Consider the following 20,588-nt stretch of genomic DNA (forward strand, 5'->3'; position numbering starts at 1 on the left):
AATGAAAAGTTAGACCAGAAGGACTTGATAGATTTGTAAAAAACATTCTATCCAAATGCATTCTTCTCAAGTGCACATGAAATACTCTCAAGGATAGACCATATGTTGGGACACAAACAAATCTCAGCAAGTTTAAGAATGAAATCATATCAAGTATCTTTTCTGAGCACAACACTATGAAATTAGATATCAACTACAAGAAGAAAGCTGGAAAAATCACAAATTTGTGAAGACTAAACAAATGCTACTGAACAAGAATTAGATCAGCAAAAAAAATCAAAGGAAAAATTTAAAAATACCTGAAAATAAATGAAAATGAAAATATGACATACCAAATCTATGGGGATGCAGCAAAAGCAATACTAAGAGGGAAGGTTATAGTGATACAGGCCTACCCTGAGAAACATGAAAAATCTCAAATAAATCTAAACTTACATCTAAAGGAATTAGAAAAAGAAGAATGACCGAAGCCCAAAGTCAGTAGAAGGAAAGAACTAATGAAGATCAAAGCAGAAATAAGTGAAAGAGACCAAAAAGACAATAGAAAAGATCAATGAAACTAAGAGCTTTTCCCTTGAAAAGATAAAATTGACAAACTGTTTGCTAGACTACGAAAAAAAGAGAGAAGGCTCTGATAAAAGGAGAAATAACAAGGATACCACAGAAATATAAAGGATTATAAGAGAATATTATGAATAGCTGTATGACAACAAGTTGGACAACCTAGAAGAAATGGACAAATTCTTAGACTATCCAACCTTCCAAGACTGAACCATAAAGAAATAGAAAATTTTAAGAGACTCATCTCTAGTGAAGTGGTTGAAACAGTAAACAAAAATTCCCCCCAAATCAGAAGTCCAGGACCAGACAGCTTTACAATGTGAATTCTACCAGTCATTCAAAGATTTAATACCTATCTCTCAATTTCTTCTAACAAATTAAAGAAGAGGGAATACTTCCTACTCATTCTACTAGGTCAGCATTACCCTGATATCAAAACCAGGCAAGGACACCACAAAAAAATTATAGGTTCATCTCTGATGAAAAAATACTCAATAAAATATTAGCAAGCCATACATTAAAAGGATCATATACCATGATATATATATACCATGATCAAGTGGGATTTACCCTAGGGATGCAAGGGTGGTTCAACATCCATAAATTAATAAATGTGATACACCTCATGAACAAAATGAAGGATAAAAACCATATGATTATCTCAATAGGTGAAGAAGCACCTGACAAGATTTAATACCCATTTATGACAAAAAACTCTCAATAAAATAGGTATAGAAGGAATGTACTGAAAACATAATAAAGGCCATATATGACAAACGCACATCTAACATCATACTCAACGATGAAAACTTAAAGCTATTCCTCTAATATCAGGAACAAGGCAAGGATGCCCAATCTCGCTACTCTTATTCAACATAGTATTGGAAGTCCTAGCCAGAGCAATTAGTCAAGAAAAAAATAAAAGGTATCCATATTGGAAAAGAAGAGGTAAAACTGTAACTATTTGTGGATGACATGATTTTATATATAGAATACTCTAAAAAATTCACCAGGGACTTCCCTGGTGGCACAGTGGTTAAGAATCCACCTGCCAATGCAGGGGACATGGGTTCGAGCCCTGGTCTGGGAAGATCCCACATGCCGTGGAGCAACTAAGCCCGTGCACCACAACTACTGAGCCTGCACTCTAGAGCCCACAAGCCACAACTACTGAGCCCACGCACCACAACTACTGAAACCCGTGTGCCCTAGAGCCCACGCACTGCAACAACTGAGGCCCATGCACTCTAGAGCCCATAAGTCACAACTACTGAGCCTGTGTGCCACAACTACTGAAGGCCGCATGCCCTAGAGCCCGCACACCACAACTACTGAAGCCCACACACTCTAGGGCCCATGTGCCACAACTACTGAGCCCACGTGCTGCAACTACTGAAGCCTGCATGCCTAGAGTCCATGCTCCGCAACAAGGGAAGCCACCGCAATAAGTCCACATACCTCAACGAAGAGTAGCCCCCGCTCACCACAACTAGAGAAAGCCCGCATACAGCAATGAAGACCCAATGCAGCCAAATAAATAAATAAATAAAAATAAATAAAATTCAGGGACTTCCCTGGTGGCACAGGGGTTAAGACTCTGCACTCCCAAGCATGGGGCCTGGGTTCAATCCCTGGTCAGGGAACTAGATCCCACATGCATGCTGCAACTAAGGAGCCGGCAAGCCACAACTAAGACCCAGTGCAGCCAAATAAATAAATAAGTATTTTTTAAAAAATTCACCAAAAAACTTTTTGAAATAATAAATGAATATAGTAAAGTTGCAGGGTATAAAATTAATATTCAACAATCTGGTGCATTTCTATACACTAATAACAAACTAACAGAAAGAGCAGTTAAGAAAAGAATCCCATTTACAATCACAACAAAAAGAATATAATACTTAAGCGTAAACTTAACTCAGGAGGTGTAAGACCTCTACACTGAAAACCATGAGACTTGTTGAAAGAAACTGAAGACACAAATTAATGGAAATATATTCTGTGTTCATGGACTGGAAGAATTAATATTGTTAAAATGCCCATATTACATAAAGTGAACTACAGATTCAATGCAATCCCTATCAAATGTCCCAAGGACATTTTCACAGAAACAGAACAAAAAATTCTAAAATTTATATGGAAACATAGAAGACCCCAAATAGTCAAAGCTATGCTGAGAAATAAGAACAAAGCTGGAGGTATCACACTCCCTGATTTCAAATTATATTACAAAGCTACAGTATTCAAAATAGCATGTTATTTGTAGAAAACAGACACAGAGATTAATGGAACAGAACTGAGAGCACAGAAATAAACCCACACATATATGAACAAGTAATTTATAACAAAGAAGCAAAGAACACACAATGGAGAAAGAATAGTCTCTTCAATAAATGGCACCAGGAAAACTGGACTGCTACATGCAAAAGAATGAAACTAGACCACTAACTCACACCACACACACAAATCAACTTCAACTGGATTAAATACTTGAATGTAAGACCTGAAACCATAAAACTCCTTGACAAAAATAAGCAGTACACTCTTTGATCTTGGTCTTAGCAACATTTTTCTGGATATGTCTCCTCAGGCAAGGGAAATAAAAGCAAAAATATAAAGTGAGACTAAATCAAACTAAAAAGCTTTTGTACAGGAGAGAAAACCATTAACAACATGAAAATACAACCTACTGAATAGAAGATATTTGCAAATCATATATCCAAGAAGGGGTTAATATCCAAAATAATAGAAATAACTCATACAACTCAACAACAAAAAACAAACAACTGGATTAAAAAAATGGGCAGAGGTATTAAACAGACATTTTCCCAAAGAAGATATACAAATGGCCAACAGGCACATGAAAAAATGCTCAGCATTACTAATTATTAGGGAAATGCAAATCAAAACAATGAGATATCACCTCACACCAATCAGAATGGCTATTATCAAAAAGACAAGAGATAATAAATGTTAGAGAGGATGTGAAGAAAAGGGAACCCTCATACAGTGTTGAAAGAAATGTAAATTGTTGCAGCCATTATGGAAAATAGTACGGAGATTTGTCAAAAAATTAAGAACCAGAACTACCATATGATCCAGCTATCCCACTTCTGGGTATTTATCCAAAGAATAAGACTAATTTGAAAAGATTTATGCACCTGTGTTCATCAAGTCATTATTTACAATAGCCAAGATATGGAAAGAACCAAAGCCCTACTGATGGATGAATGGATAAAGAAGATGTGGCATATATATATATATATATATATATGTATATATTCAATTGAATACTACTCAACCATAAGAAAAGATGAAATCTTACCATTTGCAACAACATGGATAGATCTTGAGGGTATTACGCTAAGTGAAATAAGTCAGATGAAGAAAGACAAATACAAATATGATTTCACTCATATGTGGATTATAAACAAAGAAACAAACAAACAAACAAAGAACAGATCAAACCAAACCATACCAAAACCACAGATACAGAGAACAGGTTAGTAGTTATGGGGGGTGGGGAGGGCAAATGGGTAAAGGGGGTCAACTGTATGGTGACAGATGGAAACTAAACTTTGGTGGTGAGCATGTTGTAGGGTATACAGAAATCAAAATATAACACTGTACACATGAAACATATGTTATAAATCAATAAAAAAACTTGTTACCAAATTAAAAAACATAGAGGAAAAGCTTCGTAACGTTGTCTTTGGCAATGATTTCTGGATTATGACACCCAAAGCACAGACAAAAAAAAGAAAAAATAGACAAATTGAACTACATCAAACTTTTGTATCTCAAAGTACACAATCAAGACAGTGAAAAGATAATGCAAAGAATGTGAAAAAATACTTGCTAATCATGTATCTGATGAGAGATTAATATTCAGAATACATAAAGAACTTCTACAACTTAACAAAAAACCAACAACCAAGTCAAAAACTGAGTAAAGCACTAAATACAGGCATACCACACTTCCAGACCACCACAATAAAGCAAATATTGCAATAAAGCAAGTTATATAAAGTTTTTGGTTTCCCACTGCATATAAAAGTTATTTTTACACTATGCTGTATTATATTAAGTATGTAATAGCATTATGTCTAAGAAAACAATGTACATACCTTAATGAGAAATATTTTATTGCTAAAAAATGCTAACCACCATCTGAGCCTTTAGCAAGTCATAACCTTTTTGCAACAGTAACATCAAAGATCACTGATCACAGATCACCATAATAAACATAATAATGAAAAAGTTTGTAATGTTATGAGAATTACTAAAATGTTAACACAGAAACATGAAGTGAGAAAATGCTGTTGAAAAAATGGCGTTGATAGACTTGCTCAACGCAGGGTAGCCACAAACCTTCAACGTGTAGAAAACGCAGTATCTGTGAAGTGCAATTAAGTGAAGTGCAAAATGAGGTATGCCTTTAGACATTTCACCAAAGAAGGTATACAAATGGCCAAGAAGCATGAAAAGATGCTCAACATCACTCATCATTAGGGAAATACAAATCGGAATCACAATGAAAAAAAAATCACACTTTATAGCCATTAGGATGGCTATTAACAAAAAAACAAAAAATAAGAAGTTTTGGTGAGGATGGGGACCAACCCTGCTGCATTGCTGGAGGGAATGTAAAATGGCACAGCTGTGAAAACAGTTGGTGGTCCTTAAAAATTTAAACATAGAATATCCATATGATCTAGCAATTCTACTTCTAGGCATAGTATATACTGCAAAGAACTGAAAGCAGAGACTCAAAGAGATAACTGTATACTAACGTTCATAGCAGCTTTATTCATAATAGCCTAAAAGTAGAAACAACTCAATTGTTCATCAACAGATGAAAGGATAAATAAAAATGTGGTATTATATGCATATGGAATATTATTCAGCCTTAAAAAGGATTGAAATTCTTAGAAACGTTATGCTAAGTAAAATAACTCAGATACAAAAGGACAAATATTCCATTTATATGAGGTACCTAGAACAGGGAAATTCATGGAGATAGAAAGCAGAATAGAGGTTACCTGGGGTTGGGGGAATAGGGGCATGGGAATTATTATTTAATGGGTATGGAGTTTCAATTTGGGATATTACATAAGTTCCAGAAATGGATAGTGGTGATGGTTGTACAATGTTGTGAATGTACTTAGTGCCACTGAATTGTACACTTAAAAATGGCTGAGGGTGCATTTTATCATAATTTAAAAAAATATACAACCATTCTGGAAGGGTATTTGGCAAACTATGAAAGATTTACATCCTTTTACATCAGTAATCCCACTTCTAGGAATCTATCCAGAGGATATACCTCCAAGAATATGAAAATACATGTGCATAACATTATTCATTGTTAACAGTATGCTTGTAATTGCAAAATACTGTAAATAACCCATATGCCCATAAACTGAATGACTGAATAAAGTATGTACACACAGTGTACTACTGGGTTGGCAAAAAGGTTCATTTTTTTCTGTAAGATGGCTCTAGTAGCACTTAGTTGTCTTTAACTTCATTTGAAACAATTTTGTTAGACTGTGACAGCTGTCATATCAGTGTGCATTTAAAAAAAGACTTAACAAAATTGGTGAATTTTTGTGTAGCCATTTTAATATTGAAGATGAAAGAAAAAAAGCAACATTTTCGGCATATTATGCTTTATTATTTCAAGAAAGGTAAAAACGCAACTGAAATGCAAAAAAAGATTTGTGCCAGTGTATGGAGAAGGTGCTGTGACTGATCGAACATGTCAAAAGCAGTTTGTGAAGTTTTGTGCTGGAGCTTTCTCGCTGGACAATGCTCCACAGTCGGTAGACCAGTTGCAGTGATCAAATTGAGAGATTAATTGAGAACAATCAATGTTATACAACGCGGGAGATAGCCAACATACTCAAAATATCCAAATCAAGCACTGAAAATCATTTGCACCAGCCTGGTTATGTTAATCACTTTGACATTTGGGTTCCACATAAGCTAAGCGAAAAAAACCTTCTTGACTGTATTTCCACATGTGATTCTGTACTTGAACGTAATGAAAACGTTCCGTTTTTAAAACAAATTGTGATGGGCGATGAAAAGTGGATACTGTACAATAATGTGGAAGAGAAGAGATCGTGGGGCAAGCGAAATGAACCACTACCAACCACAGCAAAGGCTGGTCTTCATCCAAAGAAGGTGGTGTTGTGTATACGGTAGGATTGGAAGGGAGTCCTCTATTATGAGCTCCTTCCAGAAAACCAAACGATTAATTCCAACAAGTACTGCTCCCAATTAGACCAAATGAAAGTGGCACTCGACGAAAAGCATCCAGAATTAGTCAACAGAAAATGCATAATCTTCCATCAGGATAACGCCAAGACCGCGTGTTTCTTTGATGACCAGGCAAAAACTGTTACAGCCTGGCTGGGAAGTTCTGATTCATCCACCGCATTCATCAGACATTGCACCTTCGGATTTCCATTTATTTAGGTCTTTACAAAATTCTCCGAATAGAAAAACTTTCAATTCCCTGGAAGACTGTAAAAGGCACCAGGAACAGTTCTTTGCTCAAAAAGATAAAAAGTTTTGGGAAGATGGAATTATGAAGTTGCCTGAAAAATGGCAGAAGGTAGTGGAACAAAAGGATGAATATGTTGTTCAATAAAGCTCTTGGTGAAAATGAAAAATGTGTCTTTTATTTTTACTTAAAAAGCAAAGGCACTTTTTGGCCAACCCAATAACTATGGAGTTGTAAATAATAAAGATGATCTCTATGAACTGATATGGAGTGATTTCCAGGATATACTGTTAAGTGAAAGAAGCAAAGTGCAAAGAGTATAATATGCTTCTCCTCATGTAAGAAAAAAGAAGCTATGAGAAAATACACATGTATCAGCTCTTTTGTGTAAAAAGAAATGCATGATGGATACACCAGGGACTAATGTGATTAGTTACCAGCAGAGAGTTGGTAGGAATGGAGTGCAGAGAATTGGGGGGTGGGACTGGCACAGGAGAGGTGAGAAAGGAACAATATTTGAGTGTATCTTTTTGTAGAGCTCTCTTTGAATAATGGCAATATTCTAGGTACTCTGAAAATAAAAACAATTTAAAGTAACCATGATGAGGGCGGGGGGACACAAAACAAAATATAAACAGTCACAACAGTCACAAATGAACCTAAGTGTACTACAGATGAACCACACGGAAAGGAGAGAGGAAGACAACCAACGTAAGTAAATGAAACACCATATTTTGACAGCATGGCTCAAGATAAAAAGAACTGCACATAAATAGTGAACTCTGTTAGGAAATTTCTAACAGGGATATGGGTTAGCAATCCTAAAATTACTTTATGTGTATCCTAGGATTGAACAAATAAATACACCATGGATAATTAGAGCCAGATTTCTCACTAGAAGAGAAGGAAAGGGCTTTTTGGAAACATGGTTGGTTCTAAGGCTCGGGCAAGGAAAACACAAGTTGAGCCTGGTTCAGCCTGCGGAACAGAAAGTAAGGAAGTGATTTAAAAAAATAATGGGCTTATCCAACGAGTACAGGAGGCAACCTGAAGGAGCTCCCAATGGCCAAAGCTGGGACTGAGCAATAAAGTAACTTTTATTATAGAGTAACATATATATATATTATATATAAAATAATAGAGTAAAATAAATGTTCATGAGCTCATACTGACACAAATAACTGAATAAATCAATGAAGGAAAAAGAACAGCTCTTCTTCACAGAATTATAATTAAGTGTAGAAGGAATGATGGAAACAGAAAACCACCATTAGGTAAATACTGCAGCAATAACTATTACAGGCAGAAACCATTAACAGATGCTAAAATTAGTGAGCAAAAGGATATTTGCATAGTCTCAAAGAAACTTATTAATTAGAAAGGAAAAATTATTGTTTATAGCAGAGAAATGTGGCAGACAGTATCTTAAGGAAGTGATCCAAGTTAGTGTAAGGCAAACCATATTACGTACCCTACCTCACTGGTATGATGTACTGAGACAGGTGGAATGTGATTTCTATGGTATTCTTGACAGAAATACATAACCTCAATTGAATCCATGAGAGAACATCGGACAAATCTAAATCAATGGGCATTCTACTAAGTAGCTGGCCAGTGCTCTTCAAATGCATCCAGGTCATTGAAGACTGAGGAAGTGTCACAAATGGAAGAGACTAAAGGAGACATGACAATTAAAGGCAATGTGGGATCCTGGATCAGAAAAGGACATTAATGGAAAACTACTGATTTCTCAGTAAGGTCTCTATATCGGTTAATAATATTCCATCAGTGTTAATATTCAGTTTTACTACGGTTTTGTAAGATGTTAACATTAAGGGAATCTGAGTGAAGGGCACAGGAGAACTCTACTATTTTTACAACTTTCTATAAGCTTAAAATTACTTTAAAAGTTTTAAAAAAAACAGTCAATCTAAATCTTTGGGGAACATGGTTTGGTGGATTCACAATTATTCACCAAGCTGAATTCATACTACTGATAATTATTTTTAATTTTGAAAATCTTGAGAGAAGTCTCTATTTTTTGCACTCCCTATCATATGTTTATATCTTTATAATAGGTAGTGTTTCAACTTATGCATTACCATGTCTTTTTTCACACATGACAGTCAGTTCCTTAAGAATACATACTAAGACCTAGTTACTTCTACATTCTATGACTAGCAGTCTTTGTCTAAAGGAAATGCTCCATAATTGTATTCTGAATAAATGATTAAGTAAAAGATCTCAAGGCTATAGGAATTATTTACTTACGCTCCACAAAGGAAGTAAAGAGCATTCTGAACCTGCTAAGCCGACTACCTTCATCAGCCCACATCCGTATCACCCCAACTCCTGTTTTAAGCATTACATCATTGGCCACAGTGCTGCAAAACTTGGCCTTCAGATTTTCAATAGAACTGCTCCCATCGTAGACTGCAACGAAGTTTCTCTTGCATTCATTTGAGTGCTCCATTTGATAATCTAGGAACCTCAAATAAATCTGTAACATTAAAACAAAGAAAAACAGTGTTTTTAAAAAGATACATTAAATTTTCTAGTTCTATTATCCAATTAATATGTAAGTTAAGACTGCATTGAGTTATAACACCTGACAGAAAAACAGTAGCTAAAAGGATGATGCCTAAGTAGGTAAAAGAACTAAGACTAATGGTCTGTTTCTTTGGTTGTCTTAATAATGAAACCAAGCATTAAGGAACCTAAAGTTTGTGTTTTGTCTGTAAAGAGAAGAAATTTTTTGCTCCACAAAAGCATGACTATCTTACATATTTTCTTTGTTATAAAAGCAAACTCGTGGTACTGACAAACTGGGAAAATAAAAGAACCATAATTCTATTACTCTAACAATTATCATGATAAACTTTTTTCAGTTTTTCTTCACATTTTAAAAAAAATTTATTTTATTTATTTATTTATTTTTGGCTGTGTTGGGTCTTCGTTGCTGCGTGCACAGGCTACTCTCGTTGCAGGGCCCGTGCTTCTCATTGTGGTGGCTTCTCTTGTTGCGGAGCATGGGCTCTAGGCGTGCGGGCTTCAGTAGTTGTGATGCACGGGCTTAGTTGCTCCACAGCATGTGGGATCTTCCCAGATCAGGGATCGAACCCATGTCCCCTGCATTGGCAGGTGGATTCTTAACCACTGCACCACCAGGGAAGTCGCTCTTCACATTTTCAAAACCTAAGTATAATTGTAAGATACACACATCCTGCTTTTGCTGTAACACATCAAAACTTATCTGTACTCTTCATAACTGTAATCATTCCCATGATGTCTTGTCATTTATTTACCCACTATCTCACTGTTGCACATTTAAGTGGTTTTAAGATTTTACTCCATAAATTAACAATTTCTACATTTTCAGTCAGAATGATTTAAACTGGAGTTCCAAAATAAGCACTATTATAGTTTTCTATTTTGCTTAGTATCCCCCTGCCTCAAATTTTATAGGCAGCTTGCTGCCTGGCACTAAGTTATTCTTAAAATGTGCCTGACCCATTCTCATTTGAAGAGTTCCATTAGATTGTAGGCTTAGAAAGACCTTGAGTATAATCTCCAAAAGAACAGAATGAAATAGGTATTATTCTTTATGGGCTGGGAGGAAATTAAGGCTCACAGGGATTACGGAACTTGCCCAAGGTTACTTAGGGCGAGGATTTGAACCTAGGTTGCTCTGACTCTTAAAGTGTATGTTCTTCCCATTCCCTGGGATGCCTTCTATGTGTGCACACACACACACACACATACTCTCTCATACACAGTTCACCTTTTGGCTCTAGTTGTTCACAGGTGACTCTACAATTAAAATAATATTTTAGTGAATGAAGAATAAAGACTTCTTTGATTGCCATTGGAGACATCTAGTGGGTATTCACCTGCTGGTTGCTATCTCGGAGGTAGCAGTATGATGCCACACCCATTCTTTATTGTAAAGGGCTTCATAAAACAAAAATGTCAGATATTTTCCCCCCTAAAATACCTTGATGACATAAAACTAAGAACAAAAACTCAAAAATACAGCTCAGAGTTAAGTTTTGACTAGTAACTTTGGCTTATTTGAAATGACCAATTAGCCACTTTCAAGAGACTGGTGGAAAATCACCGGTAATGGATTTCCATTTCAAAATTTCATAAAACCTCCAAAAATATATTTTAACACAGAAGCAATATGTTTGCTTAAAATATATCATTTGTTTTCAATACTTTCTTCATCATTCATATAACCAAAACATACTGCCCATGGTTCTCTGGCAGTATCACTACTACTGTAATTATTTGTCTTCTCCATTAGATTGTACCGTCTTCTAATGAGCGTATCACATGCTAATTCTATCCAGTACAATTCTTGATGAGAGCAATTAATGAAAAAGTGACTAGTGACTATAAAACCTAGTTTGGTAGAGCTAAATACCAGGAAAATAATCAAGAAGTCTGAAGTATTTACTTTTTTTTTTTTAGACTGAAGAAACATGGTACTTGTATAAGGCCATACTAAATGCTCTTTAAATATATAACTTTTAAAAGTCAAGGTTTTAAGGCAAGTCATATGACAAGAATGACATTCTTTTCTATTGTGAATACAGTTAAATACTGAAGTTAATAGTTTAATTCAACTAATCTTCAGAAAATATTTCTAACAATATGAGGCTGACAAATTGCAATGGGTGGAGGGGGACACAAACCACTCTTCTCACCTAGATTGCAGAAGACGAGATCTTTTACTAAACATAAATACTCCTGGCCTCTTACCCACTCCTATACCCTCCCCAGGGAAGTGGAGAGAGTCACTTGGATGGGGGGGAATTTGGTCCCTTTTTCCTTCCCTCTTTCCCTGGACCAGCGAGTACGAGAAACAGTGACCTGGGTAAGTGGGTCTCTTCTGCAGATGCACTTTCCCTGGATGGGACGGTCCAGTCTAGACTGAGGTAGGAGGTGGACCTAGTGGGTAGGGAATTAGCAAGTCTAGTTTGATTCTCTCACTAAGCTGTTTCCCCTAGCATTTAGTGTAATAAAGGGGCTAGTCTGAATCTCCATGTTCTCAACTGGTTCATAACTCCAGTGGGGAAAAAAATGCTTTTTATTAGAGCCTCCAAAGGCCCCAAAAGAAATCCTCAGAAAGCTGTTTTTATGGAAAGGCCACTGATAAAAATAGACTAAAACACTGCTTACATACTCAAACACCAATGACTTCATTGGTATATATAAGTGAATATTTCTTCAACATCACCCATTAACTAGTTTACCCCATTTTGAGTACTCAAGGGTTATGGTGGTCTTTCATATTTTTTCTTTTAAAGTACTTAAAATCATCTGCTTACTTTCTTATTTAACACAATTTAAAAAATTTGACCCACTTTTTACAAAATAAATTTATTTTTGGCTGCATTGGGTCTTCGTTGCGGCACATGGGCATTCTCTAGTTGCAGTGAACGGGGGCTACTCTTCGTTGTGGTGCGAGGGCTTCTCACTGCAGTGGCTTCTCTTGTTGCAGAGCACAGGCTCTAGGCGTGTGGACTTCAGTAGTTATGGCACGCAGCCTCAGCAGTTGTGGCTCACGGGCCCTAGAGCATGCGGCCTCAGTAGTTGTGGCTTGTGGGCTCTAGAGCGCAGGCTCAGTAGTTGTGGCACACGGGCTTAGTTGCTCCATGGCATGTGGGATCTTCCCAGACCAGGGCTTGAACCTGTGTCCGCTGCACTGGCAGGCAGATTCTTAACCACTGCGCCACCGGGGAAGTACCTTGATCCACTTTCCATGTCAACTGTGAACAGTATTTTTTATGTTAACTTTAAAAAATCGACTTACTTTTATTAATAAAAAGTAACATTCTTCACTATTCAACATCCTAGGTCACACTCCTAAAAAATTTATGAATATAGAATCATTTCTTCACGAAGTATTTCAAGAAAGAGCAAGATCTAAAGTATTAATTTCACTTAAGCATTTAAATACTTAACTATTATATATGGTCAAAAAACCCCACCTCTGTACATTCATCCCTCAGTATCCATGGGGAACTGGTCCTAGAAAGGACCAGATCTGGATACCAAAATCTGCAGATGCTCAAGTCCCATATTCAGCCCTCTGTATTTGTGCTTCTGCATCTATAGATCCAACCTACTGCAGATTGTGTAGTACTGTAATATTTATTGAAAAAATCTCTATATAAGTGAACCTGTGCCGTTCAATTCTGTGTACAATTGACCCTTGAACAATGTGGGTTTGAATTGTGCAAGTCCACTTATATGGGTTTTATTCAATAAATATATACTACAGTACTACACAGTCTGTAGTTGGTTAAATCTGAGGATGCGGAACCTCAGATACAGAGGGCTGACTATAAAGTTATACTCAGAATTTCAACTGCAAGCAGGTTGGTAGCCCTATCCCGTGTTGTTCAAGTGTCAACTGTACAGCTAAAGCCTTCTATGTTCCCATTATCTTTCCTACACATCCCATCCTAAGTATAATTTTTATAATTCCTATGTACATTTTTAGATTTTTTAATTTATGTATCTAAAAATATATAGTATTTTTTGTATACTTTATTTACTTTTTTTGTATATTTTAAAATCTTGGATCAACTGTAGAAATGAGTCACTATCCATTTTCCTTTTGGACATTTAGCTTGCTTCCACTTTTTAAAATATTAAATACTGCTGTAAACATTCTTGTACTCTTGTTATGCTCTCATACGATGAGTATCTGGGTATTTATCTAGAAGCAGGGTTGCTGTATTGTAGGACATAACAATTTTCAGCTTTACCAGAGCATGCCAAATGACTTTCCAAAGTGGCTGTAGCAATTTATTCTTCCAAAGTAAGTTAAGAGAATTTCAGTTCCTCAATCCTTGCTGACACTTGGTCACAACAAGACATTCAGTCACGTCTCAAGTAATATATAATAAAATCCTCTGACAAATGCAAGTCAAGCGACAGCCACCATAATCAAGAAGTTCCATCACCCCCCAAATTCTCTCCTGCTGCTCCTCAGCAGTCGAAATCCATCTCCAATCTTGTTTCCTGGTGACCAATGGCCTTTTGCTGTCGTTCCACCTTTCCCATATAAATAAAATTTTTGGGGGGCTGTGCTGGGTCTTCATTGCTGCACATGGGCTTTTCTCTAGTTGCGGTGAGCAGGGGCTACTCTTCGTTGCGATGCATGGGCTTCTCATTGCGATGGCTTCTCTTGTTGCGGACCCCAGAGTGCACAGGCTTCAGTAGTTGTGGCGCGTGGGCTCAGTAGTTGCGGCTCATGGGCTCTAGAGCACAGGCTCAGTAGTTGTGGCACACGGGCTTAGTTGCCCTGCGGCATGTGGGATCTTCCTGGACCAGGGATTGAACCCATGTCCCCTGCATTGGCAGGCGGATTCTTAACCACTGGACCACCAGGGAAGTCCTAAGTAAAAATTTTATACAAATAAAATCACAGTATTCTGAGTCTGGATTCTTTGATTAGCACAATGCATTTGAGATTCTTCCATGCTACTGCATCACCAATAGTTCGTCTCTTTTTATTCCTGAATACTTTTCACTACATAGATGTACCAAACTTTATTAACAACTGAGGAACACTTAAACTGTTCCCAGTTTTTGTTCATTATGGATAAAGCTACCATGAACATTCACATCCATGTTCTTTGTGTGTAAACATATTTTTCTTTCTCCTGGGTACCCAGCCAGGAGACTGCTGAATCACATGGTAACTTTATAAGAAACCATCAAGCTGTTTTCCAAAATGGCTATATTATTTTGCATTCCTACCAGGAGTGTTATTAGATTCTCAGTTGCTCTACATAGTTCCCAGCACCTGGTATTGTCGTTTTTAAAAATTAGTTATTTTAATAGAGGTATAGAGCTATCCCATTGTTGTTTTAATTTGCAGTTTTGAAATGTCTAAATCTTCTTTGATGAGGTGTCTGTTCCAATCTTCTGCCCATTTTTAAATTGGGTACTTTTCTTATTGTTGCGTTTTGAGTTCTGGGTTAAAGAAGTCTTTTGACAAACGATTTACAAATATTTCCTCTTAGTGCCTTTTCTTTTCACTCAACAATGTCTTTCACAGAGAAAAAGCTTTAATTTTAATGAAGTCCAATTTATAAGATTTTCTTTTATGGATTCTCCTTTGATGTCATATCGAAGAACTCTTTCTCTAACCCAAAGTCAGAGATTTTGCCTATGTTTTCTTCTAAAAGTTTTGCAATATAGTTGTTTTTATATAAGATATTAAGATATAGGTATAGGTCAAATTTTTTTTCTTTTTGAAATATGGGTAATCCAATTGTTCTAGCACCATTTGTTAAAGACTAGACTATGCTTTCTCCATTGAACTGACTTTGTATCTCTGTAAAAAACATCAATTAACTGTATTTGAATGAATCCTTTTCTGGGCTCTATTCTGTTCCACTGATCTATGTGTCTGTCCTTTTGTTAGTACCACACTGTCTTGATTACTGAAGATTTAAAGTCCCGAAATCAGGTAGTGAGTCTTCCATCTTTGTACTTTTTCAAAATTGTTCTGGCTCTTGTAATTCCTTGCCTTTTCATTATACTCTAGAAACAGTCTGTCGACATTTGCAAAAATATAGTGGGGGTTTTAATTTCAACTGTGTTCATTTACATAGATCTATTTTAGAAGAACTGATGTTAACAGTACTGAGTCCATCAACAGGTATACATAGTATATATCTCCATTTATTTAGGTCTTCTTTGAATTCTTTCATCAGGGTTCTGCAGGTTTTCAGTTTACAGATGCTGTGCCTATTTTTGGGGGAGGGGAAGTGCTACTTTAAATGGTACTGCTGCTTTCTTAATTTTGAACTCCAATTGTTCATTCTTCAAATGTTGAACTAGATAGTATAGTTGACCCTTGAACAACATGGGAGTTAGGGGCACTGACCCTCCTTGCAGTCAAAAATCCATGCATAACTTTATAGTCAGCCCACCATATCCTTGGTTTTGCACCTGTGGATTCAACCAACCATGGATGGTGTAGTAGTAGGTATTTACCCTAAAAAAAAAAATCCATGTATCAGTGGATCTGTGCACTTCAAACTCGTGTTGTTCAAGGATCAACTGTATATATAAAAAATATAATTGATATTTGTCTGTTGGTCTTTTATCCTACAACCTTGCTAAACCGATTTGTTCCAGGAGTTTTTTGAGAGTATATTTCCTGTTAATTTCTTTACATAATCATGTCATCTGCAAAAATAGTTTTCAATCTGTATGCCATTATGCACTGTCTACAACTTCCAATATGGTGTTAAATGAGAGTTACCTTGTTGCTGATTTTGAGGGAGAAAGCATTCAGCTTTTCACCATTAAGTATGGTGTCATCTGTAGATTTTGGTAGACACCCTTTATCAGGTTACAGAAGTTCCACTCTATTTTTATTTCTGATTTTTTTTTATCATGAATGAGTGTTGATTTTTTAACAGATTGAGATAATCGTGTAGCTTTCCTTCTTAATTTATATAATGAATTACATTGATTTTTCAAATGTTGAATTGGCCTTGCATTCCTGGGATAAACCACACTTGGCTGTGATTACTTAAGTGTATTATACTTTTTATATATTGCTGGATTAGATTGGCTAATACTTTAAGGATTTTTGCATCTATTTTCTTTTTTTAATCAAAAATTTTTTTTGACGTGGACCATTTTAAAAGTCTTTATTGGATTTGTTACAATACTGCTTCTGCTTTAAGATTTGTTTTTTTGGCTGCAAGGCACACGGGATCTTAGCTCTCTGACCAGGGATCAAACCCACACCCCCTGCATTGGAAGGCAAAGTCTTAACCACTGGACCACCAGGGAAGTTCCCTGCATCTATTTTCTGGAATAACAATTATGATACCAATTCCAACATGTGGGTCTTTTTTTCCCCCCACACCACCAGCAATTCTCAAACATCACCTGGGTGTCCTACAATTCAACTCAATTATGACACCATCTACCCAGAGACAGCATCCGATTCTGAAGGTTGAGGGCTTACTCCCAGGGGACTGGCCTCCACTTCAGACGCCAAACACGAGTCCAGGTTGTCACATGATTCTGACTGACTGGATATAAATCTGAGGTTCCTAAGATCTCATTCTTGGGTTCCTTTAATTTGCTAGGGTGGCTTACAGGACTCAGAAAACCAGTTTACTTACTAGATTATTTGTTACCCTGGTAATAAGCCTCCATCTTTTGGGGATTTCCAGAAGTCACCTCATTAACATAAACTCACTTGTGGTTGAAAGGGCTTGTTATGAATAACAAGACATCCATTTCAACTTTATGGCTCTGAAACATTTTCAGGAACTGGGGACAAGAGACCAAATATTGTAACAATAGATGCTCTCATCGCTCTTATCACTCGGGAAATTCCAAGGGTTTTGTGAGCTCTGAGCCAGAAATGTGCATGAAGACCAAATACATATATTCCTTATTACGGAGCAAAACCTCACAGGGGGAATATTGATCAGTAGTTTCCTTATAATGTCTTTGGTGGTATCAGGGTGATGCTTGTCTTGAGTTTAGAAGTGTTCCTCCCTTTGTACTTCCTGGAAGAGATTGCAAAGAACTGGCATTATTTCCCCTTTAAATGTTTATAATTTGTCAGTGTATCCATTTAGGAGCTTTCTTTGTAAGGTTTTTAACTATGAATTCAATTTATTTCATAAATATATGGCCATTCAGGTTACATATTTCTTCTTAGATGTGTTTGGGCAGCTTGTGGTTTTTAAGGAACCTGTCCATTTCGTTTAAGTCATCTGATTTGGGGGCACAGAAAGGTCCATTGTTTTATTGGAGGATCTATAGCGAAGTCCTCTCTTTTGTTCCTGATGTTGTAAAATGGTTTATATTCATCCAGATATTTACCATTTCTGTACCCTTTCATGAAATTCCAAGATTCTTTCTAGTGCCATTTCTCTTTTATCTAAAGAACTTCCTTTAGCACTTCTTTTATAGCAGGTCTGCAGGCAATGAATTCTTTAAGTTTGTCTTCATTAGGGTATGTACTTACTTTGTGCTCATTCCTGAAAGGATATTTTTGCTGGATATAAAATTCTTAAGTTCACAGTTCCTTTTTTCAGCACTTAAAGGTTTTGACGCTTGGCTTTGATGATTTCTGAAGAGAAATCCAGTCATTCAAATTGTCGTTCCTTTATACAAAATACATCATTTTTCTGCATCACATTTCAAAGCTTTCAATCTTAGGTTTCAAGTAGCTTGATTTGATATGAGTAAGCTTTGTTTTACGTTTGTTTTTATCCTGTTTGGTGTTTGCTATGCTTCTTGAATCTGTAAATTTGTCTTTCACCAATTTTTTTGCAGTTATTTCTTCAAATATTTTTTCTACAACAATCTTTTCTCTTTCTGGTACTTAAGTGACATAAATTTTAGGCCTTTTGAAACTGTTCCACAGGTCCCTGAGGCTTTAGTATAATTTGTTTGCAATCTTTTTTTCTCAGTACTTCAGATTAGGTAGTTTCTACTGAGTCACCTTCAAGTTTACTGACTTTCCTCTATAATCTCCACTCTCCTATTGGCCAATACAGTGAATATTTTTTAGAAGTTTAAGATATACTTTTTCCATTCTTAAATTTTCACTTGGTTCTTTTTTATAGTTTCTATTTCTCTGCTAAGATCTATCTTTTCACTCATTTCAGGAATGTTTACCTTTACCTCATGGAACATGGTTATATTGTTGCTTTAAAATCTACAATTCATCTGAGTCCTGTTAGGGTTGGGATCTGCTGCTTTCTCCTTTCAGAATTAATCACATTTCCCTGGTTCTTTACATTGTGAGTAATTTTTAAATTATATCCTGCACATTTTGGATGTAACACTGAAACTCTGGGTCCTCTTAAAAATCTGTGGAAAATGTTGAGTTCTGTTGCTTGTTTTATCAGGCAACCTACCCAGAAACATTCAGATTGCATGTACTGCCTCTTTTTGTGGGTGTTGGTTCTGTTTTCAAGGCCTTTGCTGTGCTATGTAGACTTGCCCAGGGCATGCCCTACTCAGGCACTTGGACAGTGTTTATAATGTAATTTGGTCCTCAACACCTTTGCCATGTTTCTGTGGGCCTGTTCCATGCATATGCAGCTCAGGAGTAAGCCAGAATTAGCGCCTGTCTCTCTAGCTCCCTGTTCTCCAAGAATTCTCATTCTCTGGGTAATACGATTTCCTCTTCTCAGTTCCTCTGGTGGCCAGAAAGATAAGTTTTCCTCACAGTTTTTAGTCTCCTAACCTGTTATGAGTTCTGAGTGACTAAGAACAAAGAGAAAAAAAAAACAATGGGGATTCCCTCCATAACTCTGCAGACATCACCATATCCTTTTCCAAGTTCCACTGGTTAAGGAGATCAGGTTTCAGTTGCTGCTGTAGCTGCTGTGACTGGTGCTGACCTTGGGCAGAGCTAGTAAAGGGGAAAAAACAAACCAGGGACGCCCCTCCACCTTCAGTTTGTAAGGGCCCCTTTCTCAGTCTTCTGGCTAGAGCACTTTCTTCTGTCTGTACCTGCTTTCAGTTCCACAAACCAGCCCAAAAGACAAAGGAGAAAGAAAAAAACCTGTGATTCTTACCCTTCTGGGGTCATTATTCAAGTTTTCACTTCCTTCCCAAACCCACCTTCTAATGGTTACTTTTCAGAATCCTTATGCAGTTGCTTTTTGTATTCTATCCAGAGATCTCAGATATAATAAGTTAAGAGCAATAAGCTGCAGTGGGCTTACTCTATCTTAGCTGGTTCTGGAAGTCATTTATTTTAATGTAGTATAATTGATAAATTTTATCTTTATGGTTTGTACTTTGTGTCTTCTTTGTTTTTAATAAAATGCTTCCTAACCAAAGGTTATATTTAGAACTATACTCCTGTATTTTCTTCTAAAAGTTTTGGTTTTAACATTTAGGAATGAATTTTATGTCAAGTACAAGACAGGGATCTCACATCAATAGTCAACTGTTGTAACATCAATTATCAAGTGTCTCCTTTTGATCTGGCGTGCTATACATTATATACCAAGCTTCCATACATGTGTAGTCCTACTTTTAGAAACTTTACTCGGTTTTATCAGTTTGCATACCCCAGTGATAAATGCATTCTGTCCAACTACCCCAACTTTATCTCAAAGGGTAAGTACTCCACTTTGTTTTTATTCAAAATTGTCATGGTTCTTCTGGACCCTTTCCTCTTCTATGTGAATTTTAGAATTAGCTTGCCAAGTTCCCCAGAAAGCCGTGCTGGGATCTGGATTGGAATTTTAAACTGATAGATTAATTAGGGAACAATAAACATTTCCATCTTCCCATCCATGAAAATGGTGCATGTCTCTCTCTTCCCCCATTTCTGTAGGCCTTCTTCTGTGTATTTCAATATAATTTAAAAATTTACTTCCTGGTACCTTATGATTTGTTCTTTTCAAAGTTTTTTTTTTAAAGTTTTACTTTCAAACTGCTTTTGGCTGTAGTACAGAAAACCAATTTATTTTTATAATTCATGAACATTTTT

At 36.4% G+C, this 20,588-nt stretch overlaps 1 protein-coding gene across 3 annotated transcripts in view; it reads right to left on the reverse strand.

The window, feature by feature from the left end:
• NETO2 (neuropilin and tolloid like 2) overlaps nucleotides 1-20,588 on the reverse strand; it is a 76,527-nt gene that overhangs the window by 22,632 nt on the left and 33,307 nt on the right. For all 3 annotated transcript variants that reach the window (XM_036832129.1, XM_036832128.1, XM_036832126.1), the window contains one exon: nucleotides 9,344-9,572. In XM_036832129.1, the coding sequence (XP_036688024.1) occupies nucleotides 9,344-9,572 (229 nt within the window). The remainder of the gene's footprint in view (nucleotides 1-9,343; nucleotides 9,573-20,588) is intronic.

This window comes from Balaenoptera musculus, chromosome 19 (assembly GCF_009873245.2).
Source record: "Balaenoptera musculus isolate JJ_BM4_2016_0621 chromosome 19, mBalMus1.pri.v3, whole genome shotgun sequence".
In the NCBI taxonomy this organism is placed as follows: domain Eukaryota; kingdom Metazoa; phylum Chordata; class Mammalia; order Artiodactyla; family Balaenopteridae; genus Balaenoptera; species Balaenoptera musculus.